The 16,467-nt window shown below is 46.4% G+C and overlaps 1 protein-coding gene across 4 annotated transcripts; it reads left to right on the top strand.

The window, feature by feature from the left end:
• Positions 1-66: 66 nt before the first annotated feature.
• Positions 67-16,166, top strand: TPX2 (TPX2 microtubule nucleation factor). Of its 4 annotated transcripts, XR_015774158.1 has the most exons (18): positions 67-979; positions 5,682-5,834; positions 6,093-6,218; positions 6,408-6,516; positions 7,052-7,183; positions 7,832-7,954; positions 8,395-8,525; positions 8,832-8,989; positions 9,406-9,577; positions 9,708-9,846; positions 10,301-10,517; positions 10,743-10,841; positions 11,508-11,684; positions 11,805-11,951; positions 12,501-12,612; positions 13,264-13,451; positions 13,899-14,061; positions 15,193-16,166. XR_015774158.1 is itself a non-coding variant. In XM_014254141.2 (17 exons), exons 2-17 carry the CDS (start codon positions 5,732-5,734, stop codon positions 14,007-14,009), a joined length of 2,223 nt encoding a protein of 740 aa, XP_014109616.2. In that variant the 5' UTR covers positions 67-979; positions 5,682-5,731; the 3' UTR covers positions 14,010-14,612. The 4 variants fall into 4 exon arrangements, 3 of the variants coding, with proteins under 3 accessions (XP_014109616.2, XP_005524794.2, XP_087920733.1); XM_014254141.2 differs by lacking the exon at positions 15,193-16,166 and having other exon boundaries at positions 13,285-13,451; positions 13,899-14,612; XM_005524737.3 differs by lacking the exon at positions 15,193-16,166 and having other exon boundaries at positions 13,899-14,612.
• The last annotated feature ends 301 nt before the right edge of the window (positions 16,167-16,467 follow it).

Here is a 16,467-nt window from a genome sequence, read left to right as displayed (position 1 = left end):
ACGGCGCCTCGAGGCTGGGCGAGGAGCGTCGGTTGGACGGCACGGGGGCACGGCGCGCACGCGCTGTGCCGGGTGGGCCGCTGCGCAGGCGCGAAACTGCCGGGCTGAGGGCGGAGCTCTGCCGCCCCCTGCTGGCCGCGGCAGGGTCAGCTCCGGCCTCCGCTCTCGCCGCTCCCTGCGGGCTCGGTCTTGCCGCTGACACGGCCGCCATCCCCTCACAGCAGTCCGGAGCTAACGTGAGGTGTTTTGTGTCTCCACAGTGCTCAGGGAGCTCGTGGCGGGGCTGTGAGAGGAGGTTCATGCAGGCAGTGCCGGTGCAGTGAACGCGACTGTGACAGCGGAGGCCTGCCTCTCCGTTAACAGCTGGCTGTCCATCCGTCTCCAAAGCCACGGGGAAGATTATGCAGTACTTGGGGTCGATAACGCCGCTCTGCAAAGGGCACTTTCTCCTCACAGCATCGAGAAATCTGGCTGGTCTTACCAGGCGGTGGAAGCCGCCTTCCCCGGGCCCAACAATCAGAAGGGCTGATCTGCTGAGAAGCAGCGGGTGGAAGCCGGGCAGCGGACACTGATAGAGCCGGAGTACTAGAGCCCGGCTCCGGTAGGCTCCTGCCCGGCCCCACGGCCGCACCCGCCCACCAGCCGCTGATAGGCCTTCCAGAACGACTTAAAGCACTGCCTTTATTGATTGGTCTAATATGTCCCGCAATGCGTTATATGAGTTGTGGTTCGGTTCTCGCGCGGTCATTGTGGCGCTCTGCAAGCACCTACTACATTTCCCGTCAGGCCTTGCAGGGAGAACGCAACTGCGTTACTCGGCGTCTGATTATCCGGGTCCTCAAGCGGTCCAGCTAATCAGCGCGTGCCAGGGCCGTACGCCGGCGCTGATTGGTGGCTTCGGACGGCCGAGCCCTGTTTGAAATCCGTTAACGGCGGCGGCAGAGGCGCCGCGCGGAGTGGCGGCGGCGCTGCTGCTGAGGTGAGTGCGGGGGTATCGGCTGGATACCCCCAGCCTCGCTCCTCTTTCCCCGATCCACAGCCCTTCCCCATGTCTGGTTGTTCGTTCCAGCGAGGAGGCTGTTCCCCGGGCCTTCTTTGAGCCCAGGTATTGATAATGGGGCCAAGGGCTCGGCTGGGAAACGGATGCGGAACGCGGCTCTGGCCGCTCAGCCCGTGACCGGAGCCGCTGTCGCGGTGCCTGGCGGGCGGGCTCGTAACGGAGCCCCGGGGGGCTGATTGCGAACCCCTCGCTCCCTGGGGAAGCTGAGCCCGGAGCCCCCGGCCGGCAGCGGGAGGAGCCGCCATGGCGGGCGGTTCCCGCTCCCCGGCGGGATCACGGTACTGGAGCGCCAGGCCTGTGCCTTACGGTGGGGTGGGTGCCTCGGGGGTGAGATAGCGTTCTAAGTCTTTAACTAACCACGAAATCTGATGAAACAATGTATCTGACGACGGAAAATTCTGTAACTTCTCAGTCCAAATCCTGTTTCCCAGGAAAAAGAGGGAAGCAAAGCAGGCAAAACCTGGCCCAAGTAACAGAAAAAACATTAGGGGAGCTATTTTTATGCGGGGCTTTTTTTAAACTAGAGGACCTTCAACTTAATGTAACAATTAGTTGAGGTTATGCAAGCTAAAAATAATTTACTTTTCCTTGAACATCTATTTTTAGAATGTCCCATCTTCGTGTCTTCTGAAACTTGTGGGATCTTTTTTAGGGACCACGAGATATCAGGGCTGTTTATTTTTGGGAATGGGGGCGGGTCTGATAGCAGAGCAAAGGCTGTGCCAGCACTTCGGGCTGTTGGTCGGGGTGGTCTGTGGAACTCTGTGGTCTCAACTCTCAGCTGTTGGGAGTTAAAGGCTTTGTCTCCTAGTTTGAGCATTAAATGATGGAATAGCAGCATTCTGGGGGATGGTGAATCCAGTGTTGATTTTGTGCTGCAGAAAAGCCCCATTGAACTTTGAGTAAGGGACACGAGAGAGGAGGGAGAAGCTGTAGATCCAGACTGTTGTAAGTGTTCACTTAACCCTGCTCAGGGAAAAGCAAAGATGAAGGGTGACTTTCTGAGGCTGTTGGCATCATGCAGAGGGAGTTTAGGTGATGGCTTTGTGGTGGGATGATTCTTACCAGGCTGTGGTGACAGTACTTCAGAGAGGCAATTATATCCCTTTCTAATGCTGCAACTTGCATGTTAACCCCTGAAAACCTTGGATTACTATCCCAATAAAAAGAACAGAAAACTCTTGAGTTGCAGGACAACGAAGAAGCTGCCAAGCTGAATTAAAGCTGCCTGGTTAGTGCAGCATCCTGTCTTTAAGTTGAAGCCCAGCAGAATGCCCTGGAATTGCTGGAGCACGTTCCCATGCAGCTGCCTTAGACTTGGGGAAGGTTCTCTTGCTTATTCCTGGTTGCCTGTCTTGGGTTCTGAGGCATGTGGATCAGCTGGCTTTGTGTTTATCTGCTGGTATAACTTAGAATAGCCTTGTGTGTCTGTTGTTTATTGTCCATTCTGATCCTGTTAGGGTTTGCCATAAATAACATATGTAACTTGTGAAGCTCAAGTGGTGTGTTGTGATAAGGCATCATCTCCAGTTCACCAGGACCTTGTTATCTATATTGCAAGGTGGCAAGAAAGCAGATCTCTTGGCCTTCCTCAGGATCTAGACTGGTTTGGGTTGGAAACCCAAATCGTCTTGTTCTAACCCCCTATCACCATTCTGGGCAGAGACACCTTCCACTGGACAAGCCCTGTCCAACCTGTCCTTCAACACTTCCAGGGATGGGGCAGCCCTTGCCTGAGCCTTACCACCCTCACAGGGAAGAATTTCTCCCTAATATCCAATCTAAATCTCTCCTCTTTTAGTTTGAAGCCATTCCCACTTGTCCTATCACAACCTTTCTGTGTCCCTATCACTTCTGTCCTTGCTACTCTCCAAAACTCCTCTATCCTCCTTCCCTCTGACCTTGTTTTCTCATCTTGGAATGCTGCATCCTATCTCAAACACCATGGCCTGAATGACTGGGAGGCTTCTTTGTCCAGGCAGTTTGTGCTGTTGGCACAAAATTCACAACTACATTGAGACAAAGACACTGAATACATCTGTCGTGGAATCGTGTCAGTATTTTAAAGCTAATTTGGATTAGAGTGAGGTGTGAAGTTATTCCAAAATACCTATTGCACTTGCGGTTGGATCAGTCTTATTCTGGGATAGGAATGCTTGTTCCAATTTAGGGTAATCCTTTTTCAAAGCTAACTAATCTAAACCATGCCAAGGCACTCTTCTGGAACGTGCCAAAGTGTAGTTACTCAAAAGAAACCTGATGTCCAGAGAACCCACTGCCTATTCCTCCCTGTGGGTACAGCTGTGCTGTTCTGGAAGCACGTTTAGGTCAGTGAGTAGAGAGCAGACCTAGAAAGAAATGAAGGTTTTAACTAAGTAGTCACTTTATAGAAGGAATTCGGGGTGTTTTTGCAAGTGAGAAGATCAGATCCTCCTTTCCTGGCTCAGCAGCTCTGCAAACCAGGTGAAAGCTGATCCTGCAGAACGGGGGTGAGGGTTCCCCGGCTGGCTTGCTGCAGACACCGGTGTCGACACAAGAGGTGATGGATGTGGGGGAGAGCAGGGTCATGCTTTAAATCCACGCCGAGCTGTGTAGGATTACAGCATGCCTGTAATCACACTTGGGGAAATGCACTCAGTGCCTGCTAATTAGAGAACGCCCCTATTAATGAGGAAAAACTGCCATGCCTCCCTTCTGGTGGATGAATGCCGTGGTGGAGAGAGAATTTTGGATTGAGATAAATGTGGTTGTGCTGTCAAAATCACAACCGGGTGTTTTAAAATGCCTGCAGGGAGTGGGCAGCGGGTGTTGGGCTGTGCTTGGCAGAGCCTCTTGGGATTGCAGATGCCTTGTGGTGGGCACAGGAGTGATAAATCACCAGAGCATTCCTGGCTGATCCCTGTCCTAGCCCGAGTCGGTGGGCGGAGGAGCAGGATGCCTGTCAGGGAGCTGCTCCTTCACCGTCAGTCCTGTTCCGGGCAGGACTTAGAGGATATGTAGGGATTTGAGGAGTGGATGCCGTGAGTTCATCTGACTGAAATGGACTTCTGGAGTTCAGTCACAATAACAGTTATCTCCCTGTTATCTCTTTCAAGAATCAGAGTATGAAACTGAGGCAGTGATACAATCCTTTTCCTGACTATTTTCTTCTGTCTGGGATAGAGGGGAGAGAGAAGGAGTCAGTGAGGAGGTCAGTGATGAGGGTGGTGCCACTATGGAATATGGTCTCTACACAGTAAAAAGCTGCAAAGTGTAGCAGTGGGCACATGTAGCTATGAAACATGATGCCCAGAGCTCTGACTCTGACTGGAGAGGGTGAGGGGAGAATGCAGATGACGCATTTGATTTTTAAAAAAGTCTGAAGTGTTGACAGAAATTCTATCTTGATTAAGGGCAGTAGGAAAGCATTTGATTCCAGCCATGTCTCCAGCTCAGTTACAGTTGGTTTTGGCTCCAGTTCTTCTGTTTGCCTTCTTTGGGCCCTACCTTGACATCTTCCCAGCTGGGTAGCTGGTGTTTCTCTAATAACATTTTTGCCTTTAACAATCACAGCTCTGCTCTGGGGAGCTGAAGGCTTCTTGGTGCACCCATCCTTGGAGCCCAGTGGTTGTGACCAGTGTGGTACCCCCTAAACACTGCTTTGCTTTACTCTTGACCATTTTCTTATTTATTGAGTTACACCATCTGGGTTTTGAACCATGTGTGGTCTGCCTTGACAGATGGTTTAGGGCTGAGGCTCTATCGGTTTAGAATATGCTGCTTTGGAATTTCTTGGGTTCATAAAAGCAAAGTTCAGGTGATTTCCTTGGGGGGTGTTTTATAACATCCTTGTGGGCTTTGCCTCACAGCTGTTTAAGGACACCTTTGCAAGAAGGTTTTGTCTTAATTTCAGAGTTTATAACTTTGTCACTGGCTTTATTCCTGTTCCGTTGAGTTTAATATCACCTGTTGACACAGGGACTCCTCTTGCTGTCAGTGCTTCATTAATTAGCTGCAGGGACTGTTTGACACGGGTCACAGTGCTCAGTTTGTTTATAGCCTGGCCAGCTTCGGGCTAGTGCTAAAGAATGCAAGAGGGCCTGACACTGCCCTCCTTCTGACTGTTTGCCCAGTAACAATGTTCTGCAGAGCCCTCTTCCTGCTTTGAAAATCAATTAGAAGAGCACCTTTGTTATTAGTTCTTGTTTGTAGCCCTTCAGGGAGAGAGGCTGTGCATTGCAGTGCTCTGGAGTGAATCTCATCAGTTTTCTAAGTCCTGTAAGGGTAAGAACTCTTCTTTGTGTGTGGTGAGGGAAGGAAGGGCAAATCAGTTTGTCTCTGGAAAAGCTTTATACTTCTTAAAAAATACAATTCTAGCACCTAGAGGTAGAAAAAAAATCCTGTCAAAACTTGATCTTTCTGATAGTTTGAACATGCAAATGTCAATAGTGGTGAAATCTCCTTAGCTTTGCAGATCAGCAGTAGAATAAAACTCTGCATTGCTCACGTGGAGTTCTGCCCAAAGGTGTGAAGTGCAAGAAGCAGGGATATACCAAAGGCTGTCCCAATGTCTGTCCCTAGAAACTCTACAGAGGAAGAGAGGTGGGGGATGATGCCACTGATACCCTGTTGTTTCCTAAAGGGCTGTAGCAGTGGAGACAGAGGGCTCGTGGGGACAGTGTGGCTGTGAAGATGTCTAAGCCAGATTCCCGTTATTCTTTTGATGTCCCAAACATCTGCATCGATTTTGCAACTCTAAATGAGGATGATGTACACAATGCAGACTCCTGGTTTGGTAAGTTGCTTCCAACTCCTTGTTGTTTCCTCATTGGATGACACCTTGGTGTGATCCTTGTTTTGAGCCTGGTTTCTGTGCCAATTAATCATGATGTTAACTGCATCATTCATCATGCATAGGGTTTCTTTTGTTCGGTTTTTTTGTATTTAAATTTTATCATCTGTAACTTGACTTTGTTAGTCTCATAATGATATTCTGGGGTATTGTTAGCAATTCCTAACACTGTGTGCAGTGAAAGTCTTTCTCTCCTTACAGACCAAAAGGCCAATCTGGAGAACATCCCTCCTGCAGAAAATCTGGACAAGGTCTCACACTGCAACTCTTCTTTTTCAAAGCCTGATGTTATTCTCTCTTCTGTCCCATCACAAGAAGTAGCAATGAGTAAGCTGGCATGGTGTGGCAGGGAGGGAATAAATTTTACCTGCTTTTCACTGACAAAATGGACAGGCCTCTGTCTGGCTTTCATGGAGCCATCTTCACAAACTCTTATCTGTGAAGTCTCATGTGGTTTTACTTGTAGTTGTGCTGTATGTGTATATATAGATGAGCTGACACTTGCCCCTTTCTCAGGTGAAAGAGATGGTGAAGCAGAATGTGCCCAGGGCAATGCAGTCCCTCAGAATATTGTTGGGTCCCTGGCAACCTGGAGAGCTGCTGCCCCTGCAGAGGCCCCTCAGAGGTGAAATATTTGTGTTCAGTCTGTACAATGATTGATGATAGTGTAACTAAGCAGGTCCTTGGTCTCAGGATCTGCAGTTCTAGCTGTTCTTGGGGCATCCTGTGGGGCTGGAGTTCTCCAACATGGAGATCGTGTATTGGGACACCTGATCTGCTGGCTAAGCTGGAGGGGCAGTCTCTAGGGTGGAAATGTAATGCAGTGTCTCACATACTTGTCAAATGAGACTCGACAGCACCAGGAGCTTCTGGAATGTGAGGATATCTGAAACTGAGATGGCTTATAAAGTTTCTTTGTTTATATCTGCAGAACTCATTCTTGATACGAATGCAAGGGGCTCTGCATGCTCATATATAGCAAAGAGTATTTAGTTTATGGATTGTTAAACTGTAATAAATCATGCTGCATCTAGATTGTTGTGTTAAAAACAGTTTTTGTGGTGGAGTTAGGGGATGCACTGACACAAAAAGTGTTATCCAGGGCATGTGTCTCCTCATATCTGTGGGAAAACTGACCTCTGCTTTCTGTCCTACTCTAGACCAGGCAGGAGACCGGCTACAAAGCAGGGGAAAACCCAGCAGTGCAAGCAGCCAGGCAGAATCAAAGCAGAGAGAATTGCTAATGCCCTGGATAATAAGGAAGATGTTCCACCCTTGAAGAAAATGAGAATGTATGTCATCCAAGTCCTTCTGTTTAGGGCTGGGAAAAGCCTGGCTACCACCTGGCTGAGAACATTCTTACAGGAAAGTTAGGGGGCGGTGGCTGGAACTGGTTGCTGATACTGGTTTCATGAACAAGAAATGGCTGTAAATGCTGAAGGAATTGTTCTGTTTGGAGGTAGAGATGTGAATGAAATAAGCATGGGCTTCTTCACCTTCTTACTCAGTGTCTGTCAGTTTTAAATTTGTCTGAGCTTATTCATCTGGAAATCATCAGGCAGTCATTAACTATGAAAGAGTCACAGCTAAAATATTTCTCAAATTAACTTAACCACTAAAGTATCATATGGTGATAAGCTTGAGGTCAGGAAATTGAAGTGTGATCTTTGAAATACCACTGTACCTTGATGATCTACAGTGTACCTCCCTTCTCCAGAAAAGTTCCAAAAACTCAGTAATTCATATTCCCTTCTGCAGCCTTAGACTACTGGGGAAAGCTGCATGGTCTATACCTGGGCCTGGGATGAGCTAAGGCCAGCCTGGCATACCTTAGACCTCACCAGGTGTTGGGATGTTATGCATAATGGTGAGACCTGCAGGTGATCATTTATTTAGGGCACAGTTAATTCGGGGTTTGCCCTAATAACTTTTTCTCTTAGTTCTGGTAGCAGAGAGAAGGTGACAGAAGCATCCACAGAGACAGAGCCCCTGCAGGATCCTGACCTCTCCCCAGAGAGAGGGAAAAGCAAACTGACCATGCCCTCCACGCCAACAATGTTGAAGTACGTGGCTTTCTTGTGACTTGTGTGCTAATCACAGTTGATTTAGGTGACAGTCCTGGCTGAGTGTTTTCAGCTTCAACTTAGCATGTGATGGTATCACATTTAGTAAACACTGGATCAAGGCAACAATATTAGGATAAAATGTACTTCAACAGCTGAACCTGTGCACAGGAAAACTTTTGCTTTTCTTTTGAGAAAAAAAGTTGTTCTTCCTAATGGATCAAGAATGCACACAGAAAATGAGTCTGCATGATAGCAGTTAGCTGTGAGATTTCTTGAACAAGCAAAACCCAAGCAGATCCCTTCCAAAGAACATGGTTTTGTAGCTGACGATGGTTCTGCAGTGAGGGTGTGCAGATAAGCATGTTCCTTGCACTAACATCATGGTAATAACCAGGGAAGCAGGAAGGCATATCTTAGTTGTTAATGTGCTTCTGCAGGAGGACCAAACCTGGCAAGCTGAAGAGTACAGAGGAGCAGGAGCTGGAAAAGATGCAGCAGTTGCAGCAGGAGGTTATGGAGCTGCGGAAGAAGAATGAGGAGTCTCTGAAAGCAGCTATTGCTGGAGCAGGTGGGCTCTGCCTGAATTGCCAAATGAAGCTGCATTGAGTTCAGCTGGAGAGTGCTGCACAGAGCTGTGCAAGTACCTTTGAAAACAAGCATTCCAGACTTTGAAATAAATATTAGGAACCTTTTAATGTAGATTAGCCCCTAAACTGCCTGGAAACAGGTATGTTTGGGTTATGTTTTGAAAAGTTAAAGATGAGTTCTCTAAAAGCTTACCTGGTTGTTAGAAATCTAATGCTCTTTTTTTTTTTCCTGCAAATCCTACCCCACAGCAAAAGGCTTCCAGTCCTTACATGTTTTTTTCCTCTAGGACAACCCATGAAGAGACCTGTTGGTCAAGTAACAAAGCCAATTGATTTCCATTTCTGCACGGAGACTAGAATTAAACAGAATGTGGAAAGCCAGCCTGGGAATGAATACAAGGAACTGGATTTTGCAGCAGTACTGAGGAAGCATCCCCCTTCTCCGGTGAGAAGCCAGAGTGTTGCCAGCACTCAGCTTGCTGATTCTTACCATCACCTCCCTTCTGGTTGTGCAATGCTTGGGCTGATACCCACAGAGAGGTTACCACAGGAGAAGCAGGTGTTGTGCAAACGTGACTGCAAGCTTCCTGTGTGTCTGTGTTGCCACAAGACTCAAAAGAAACCTTGTGGAAAAAAGAGCCCTTTAATGTCAGATCTTCCAGTCATTCCACTTTGTGCTTTAATGTGCTCAATACAGTTTCCCCATATAACTTGTGCATGTTCAGACTGTGAACACTTGTGCTTAATGTGAGGTGTTACCTTCTTTTCAGTGAGAGGAAGGGACAGATATTGTGTGTCAGTGGGGAAAGGAAATGTCATTGAAGCCTCCTGGCCATTCTGAGTCTGGTTTTCTGTCTCCAGGTGCGAATGCCAAAGGGACCCACTGTTCCCAAACCTTTCAATCTGTCCCAGGGAAAAAAAAGAAAACTTGAAGAAGCCACGACAGAATATGTGTCCTTTGCTGAGCAGGTAGAAGCATTCCAAAAACGCACACCCCCTCGTTACCATTTGAGGAGCAGGAAATCTGAGGAAGGTGAGTGGTTCTGGCTATGTCCACAGACGTGGTGGTAGAGCAAGAAATGCTTTGACTACTCTGAACAAATGGCATGTGTCTGTTGCAGGCCTTGTCATTAACTGCTGGTCTCTGTGACTTGAATTTGTAGGCTCAGTTTCAAAAAAGCCGGTGAAGGCTCAGCTCACACACCCCAAAACTCCAGTGCTGCGAACAAAGCAGCGCTTGAGACCTGTCACCTGCAAAACTGCTGCAGATTTAGAGGCAGAGGAAATAGAGAAAATTCAACAGTAAGTAAAGGCTTACTCTAATCCTCCAGGGGATGATTGTACCAGACTGGAAATATTTTTCAGATTCCAAAATGTCACGTTTCTGAAATACCCTTCTTGTGTAAAAGAATGAGTAGCATGCATGATTGAGATTGCTTTAGTTTGTTCATAATTCTTTAGTTCTGATTGTAGGGAAGTGAAATATAAACAATTCATTCTGGAGAAAGTGCTTAGGATAGCTGATATTGGGTTGAGTACAGCTTGTGATGAGTAAAGCAAACCCAATATAGCAATGCAGCCTGCATGCACTTCAAAACTCGCCTGTAGGCAAAGGTTTGGATTTCTAGGAAAGCAATCTATAAGATTTTTCTTATTAATCTTGCTGTTTTGAAGGCAGAGGAAGAATTGCTAGCTAGAGCTGCACACTAATGTACAATGTACACAAATGTGATTGTTTTCCATTGTTCCTGCATAGGTACAAATTCAAAGCACGAGAAGTCAATCCCAAAATCTTTGAGGGTGGTCCCCTCCTGCCCAAGAAACCCTCTGTGAAGGAACTCACCCAACCCATCGGCTTTCAGCTGGAAATAGAAAAAAGGATTCAGGAGCGTGAGAGTAAGAAGCAGCAGGAAGAAGAGCACTTCGAATTCCATTCCAGGCCATGTCCCACAAAAATCCTGGAGGATGTTGTGGTGAGAAGTTTAATAACACTCAGCCTTAGGAATTGGACCTCAGGTGGCAATAAGCTTTAAATTGTCTGTAGCCATGTTGAGTTATGTGTTTGATGATCTTAGTAAACAGTGTCTGTCATTAGGTAAGAACTGCAGCAGGTATGTCCTGTGCTTGTCAGGTTGTTTCTCTGAGGCATTTCCTTGGCACTTGGCCTTGGGTAACTCCTTACTGGCTCTTCTGAACAGGGTGTTCCAGAGAAGAAAACACTTCCTGTTACAGTCCCGAAGTCTCCAGCCTTTACCTTGAGAAGCAGGACCCATGTATCTGGCAGAGAGGAAAGAAAGGTAATAGTTGTGATGAGGCTGGAGCCAGGCCCAGGTCTCACTGCAGTGCCTGCCGTGCCTCTGGATGTGGATGGGATGCTCTGGGGCTGGAAGCCCCTTCCTTCACTCCTGTGAGCAGTTCCTCCACTGGTTACCTTTGCCTGTGCCATTCGCTTCAAACAATCTGGTTATTGCCAGTCATTTTACAGAAACTGAATTCTCATTAAAAATGAAATAATTTAAATGCTAGGGCACTGATGAGGGTTTCTGAGGTGTTGCTGTTATGAATGAAGAAAGAGAACTGCTTACATTTCTCATCCTTCCCTATTCTGTCACTGAAGGCAGATATTACACATGACCTTTCTTCTCCCTGAGGTGGGGAACAGGATTCTGAAAGCCTCACATCCTTCTTCCTTTCCTTCTTGTCAAGAGGATATTAAATAATTAGTCTAATTTGGATGAGAATTGAGAGTGGCTTCAAAAAAGGAAGAATTGGGCCTGTGGTTCAGGATGCCAGTAAATTGGTACTTCTTGGATTCCTAATTTTTGCAGTGTCCGCTGTTAGCGTGACCCTGTTGTGCCCCTTATTAAAGGAGCTCATTCAAAGCTCTTTGTGGCTTTGCTTGGCAGGAGTTGCAGTCTATACAAAAGTAAAAAAATCAGATGCTAAAGCTAATATCCCTTTAGGAAAAAGAGGAGGCAGCTGTGATCAAAGCTAATCCTATGCCACATTATGGAGTGCCCTTCAAACCCAAAATGCCAGAGCAGAGGCATGTGGAAGTTTGCCCCTTCTCTTTCGATGCCCGGGACAGAGAGCGACAAATACAAAAAGAGAAAAAAATAGAAGAACTACAGAAGGAAGAGGTAAGAATGAAAAGCTACCTTGGAATCCACTCCTTCAGTAAAAAGAGTGTGACGGGATTTGCTGTTGTCCATTAAACTTCCAAGGAAAGGACAAGAAATATTTTGAGTTGTTTATTTCAGGTGCCAAAGTTCAAAGCGTTGCCTCTGCCTTACTTTGACCAAGTTAAACTGCCAGAAAAGAAGGTCAAAACCCCAACTCAGCCTGAACCATTCCATCTGCAGGTGGATGAACGGGGAGCTGCCAAGCTCCAGAGCTGGAAACAGCAGGTAGAATGAAAAGTGTACTGGGAATGACCAGACTTAAAGCAGCTGGTGGAGTTGTGGTTGACTACAGAAACTGTCCCCCTTGAATTGAATCAGTAGCTGGGTTGGAGCAAGGAATTTTTCAGTACTTGGCATGAGACTTGTGCTATGGGTTAAGGATTGGTCAATGGTTTGTTTTTATTTTTCTCACATCATAGTAAATTATGGCATTTACCACAACTGTATGAACAGCTGTGGGGTGTTTTCTAAGCAGTAGCTCTGTGCAGCCAAATCCATTTGCTGACTACCTCCAGGAGTTTATTGACACATAAATAATATACTGCTTTTCTCATGTGAAGTCTGCAGTGGGCACCTGAAACTTTCTTCAGGCTATTATTGGCAAAGCAACTGTCAGGCAAGAAGTGACACCACTTTTTGGCTTTAATATAATATTATATGGAAATTGTTTGACTAAATCAGCATGGCTTTTCCAGTGTAGGGAGTGCCAGAGTCTGGGTCACAGGGAGATGGTCTCTTTCTGCCTGGCACTTGACGTGCTCTCTTCTCTTGCAGCTTAAAGAAGACTTGCAAAGGCAAAAAGAGGCAGCGTGCTTTAAGGCTCGACCCAACACAGTGATGTACCAGGAGCCTTTTGTGCCCAAAAAGGAACATAAGATGCTCTCAGGTAGAGTTGCAAGTACTTTCTACATGGGCTTGGCTGATAGCTCAGAACTGATGCAATTAAGTGATGTCTTTTCTGGCTGTTGCTTCTTCATCAACACAGCCAATAGTGCTTTGCATTTAATCAACTAATTGCCTAACAGCTTGTATCCCCTGGGAGCAGGGGGATTTCCTCTCCACCCCTCTGTCTTGCTCCAGCATGGCAGCTGTATTTAGCAGCTCTGCTGCAATTGGCAGATGATTGATGTGTGCCAGCTCAGGATAAGGGTACTGAGAATGTGAGGAGCTCCCTGCAGAGACAGCTGGCATTTCTGCAGCGCTGTCACTCTTTCCCTCCTGTTTCTAATGAGTTGAAGGCATCTACTGCTTGGGTAGACTGAGATTTGTAGAGCATAAAACCAGCCAAAAGCTTGTTTGTACTAACAATTGTGTGCTTGCTCCCTCCCATGAGAACACCCATGATGGGGTGACGTCTGCATTAACACTGCTTACGTCTGGGAGTAAAGTTTTCTCTTTTCCTGAAGCCTGGAGGTATCTACTAACCACCCTTGCCAAGGGGAAGCTCTCCAAAGGGAGGCTTCCACTGACATTAGTACTGCTCTGCCTTACCTGATGGTCTTTGAACCAATGTTATCTCCTCTATTTCTAAACTTAGAGAGCCTTTCTGGTTCTGTAGTTCCTGAAAGCTTTGAGCTGGCAACAGAAAGAAGAGCAAAAGAACGGCAAGAATTTGAAAAGCGATTGGCAGACGCAGAAGCCTTAAGGGAGAGGTATGAGGAGCAGATCAGGCAGCAACAAGAGGAGCGTGAAAAGGAAGAAGTTGCTAAGCTAAGACAAGAAATGGTAAGTGAGCTGTTTCTGAGCAAAGGCTGTTAAGTAACCCAAAGGAATGTGGGAACATCTTTACGGAGCTAATGTCACAGTTGGGCTGTGCTAAAACTGCCTTTTCAAGGTTCCCTTTTGCAAATTGATGACTCACTGACTTCACAACTGGTTTAAAAAACCTGAACCTACAAAACTGTGCAAACAAAGAAGGCAGCTGTGCTGAGATGGCTGAGTTTTGGAGTTGCACATGTGTAGTTATCAAAGCAGAATCATCTAAGTAAAACCCACAACCCCAGCATGTGCTGTGTGTTTTCTCACTACCTCACTCCAGTGCCCAGGGTGGTGTGGTGGTTTCAGGTGGATACCTGCCTTCACTTCAACCACAGCTCACCTGAAAAATTCAGCTTCATCATAACTGCAACCATTTGTTTTGTTTTGCCCTTTCTTATATTTATTTTTTCACAGGTTCACAAGGCAAACCCAATACGCAAATACCGCAGCGTAGAAGTGAAGCCCAGTGATCAACCACTGACTATGCCAAAGTCTCCCAACTTCTCAGACAGATTCCGATGCTGATGAGCATCCACGTGATAACTGGAGGGAGATCTCATCCTTCTCCACTCCCTTGGTAGGAGAGAGGGAGCAGTTGTTTTTCTAAGACTGCTCAGTCTGAACTCCTGTGCTTGGTTCCATTGTTGTACTGAGTAGTTAAACTCCACCTGAGCCCATGGCATTTCAGCAGTGCCTCCTGGCCTCACTGTGTATCCAGACCCTGTCTTCTCTAGAGACTAAAACAAGTTTTGATATTGCATATTGATATTGTTTTGATATAGATATTGTGTACCTAACTAAATAAAAATTCCTAATCTGCTTGCTGTCTCTGGCTAGTGAAGCCCTTTCCTGCAGAAGAGTTTTTGGTAAAGACTGACCATGCAGATGTGTGCATCTGGCAGAGCTGTTTTGTGTTTGTACACTAAGTGCTATTTTCAAGTGTCTATTTTTTTAGCCTTTTAATCTTCATTTAGCTTGAATTGTGTTAAGTGAGGTTCCTTCAAGCTGCTGTAGTGTGGGTCTGGCCTTCCTTGTTAATGTTCAGATGACTACAGATACAAGTCTTGTCCATTCTTAAAAGTAGTTCTTTGTGTATATTAGAGCATTAAACCATCTTGCTGTTTTATAGCTGAAGTGCTTCTATTTGGGGAACCATTTATCTGGCAAGTGACTTGCTGTGAGCTGCTGCCCCAGCTCCTGCCAGTACAGGTCTCTTGGCCACAGAGCCAGCAGCAGCTCTGGCCAGTTTGGGCAGTGAGCAGAGATGAATATAGCCCAAGTGCTCAAATGTCCTGGAGGACAAAACTGCTGGCATTGTGAAGAGTGGATCTAGATTAAAGTTTTAATTATTATTTCTTACTTAATACTGTGCTGTGATTTCTTACCTTTGTTTTGCTGATACACCTGTGAGCGGGACTGCTTGCTACTGTTGTGCTGCTTAGAAGAGGGGGGGGGAAGGGGAAATTGAGAATTAATTTGTCCTAACTGGACAAACTTTCTTGTTTGATGGTTATAGAAAATATTGTTTATTATTTCATCTGAATTAAGATACTGTTGAAGTATTCCCAGAGTGTGTAGCTTTTTATTCAGATTTTTGGGTGAAAAAAAGAGTTCAAACTTGGTGTTAGAGTCCAGCTAAGGGGGTGGTTAGAGGTGTTGTCCCATTCTTGCCAAAACACGCCAAACAATTGCTATTTTCTACTCCTAGATTGAGAGAGGTAACAGTGGAAGAAAGTCCTTAGAGACCTAAATTCCAAGATGAACATGTATTGTACCTGAGGGATGATGTTTCTGCAGGAATTATCCTAAAATGTGTGATGCTCGAGAGATGTCATTGTGGAACAGTTGTGGTCTCTACAAGAGTGTTTCAGAGTGCACCAGCCTCAAACTTCAGTGCTGGGATTAAGAGGAGAAAAGCTACCCACACTGAAATACAAGGATCCTTTTAAAAATTAAAGGTTTTCTGCAGTTAGTAACTGAGGAACTGTTGCCACTAAAGGATGAATGACCCTGTGGCAGTGTGGGTTCTTAGAAATGGTGAGCTCAGATATGGCTCCATTTTGCTCAGGTTTCAGCTTTTTCTTCCCTTCTCCTGAGGATCTTTCTGCTACAGCTACATAGGTTGGCCCAAAAGCTTGATCTAATCACCCAATCTGCCTTCAGCCACATTTTTTTGACTTTGCTGATAGCCCTGTGTCACTGCGCTAAGAGTTACAAGACAGAAAAACTGCTGTCACTGCTGCTGTGACAATTTGAGGTAGTGGCTGGGGCACAAGGGATATGTCAGCATCCTTTTCTTGAAAGCAAAAATCTGTGGGGATCTGACCTGTCTGCCTTAACCCCGTTTCTGTCATGGTGGAACTGTTCCCTGTGATCTGCTGCTGGATGGGGACATCACAGAACCTCAGATGTGCTGTCGGGGAGCCCTTGCTTTTTTCCTCGAGTGCCAGCTCTGGAAAAGGCAGCGTGTGGGCAGCAGGAGCTGCAAATATTTATGATGAGTCAGGGGGAAGCTGGAATGATGATGAGCTGCTGAAGAATGTGAAGGCAAGCAGGATCATGAGGCCATGGAACTGGAGCAGCCACCAATCCCTGAAGGATGAAGCAGCTGGATTTCCCTGATGACCCTACATGGCCTCTTCTGCCTTGAGGAAGGGGTTGTGTGCCTGACAGCTTGGCAGTATTTTTTCCCCAATGGTATCATTTGGGTCTAATAAAAGATATTACAACTTCCCCCAAACATGGCCTCTTGTATTCCCCATGCACTGCAAACAGGGGCAGGAGCCTCAGGCAGCTGTGCCTCTAAGGGTGTGGGGTGTTTGTACGAGCTTGGAGTCACCCACCAGGTTCTCACAGGCTGGAATGTGGGACCTGTTCTCTTAATTAGGAGGGAAGTGGTGACATGGTGGGAAAACTAGTGTACATGTATAAAAATCATGTCCTGAAGGAGCTGGATGTTGGAAGGGATAGGATTTGACCAAGG

This window comes from Pseudopodoces humilis, chromosome 19, assembly GCF_049639895.1.
Source record: "Pseudopodoces humilis isolate 2021_Gansu_Grassland_sample_001 chromosome 19, ASM4963989v1, whole genome shotgun sequence".
NCBI lineage: Eukaryota > Metazoa > Chordata > Aves > Passeriformes > Paridae > Pseudopodoces > Pseudopodoces humilis.
The sequence above is the reverse complement of the archived record's forward strand: the minus strand, read 5'-3'. Positions and strand labels throughout refer to the sequence as shown.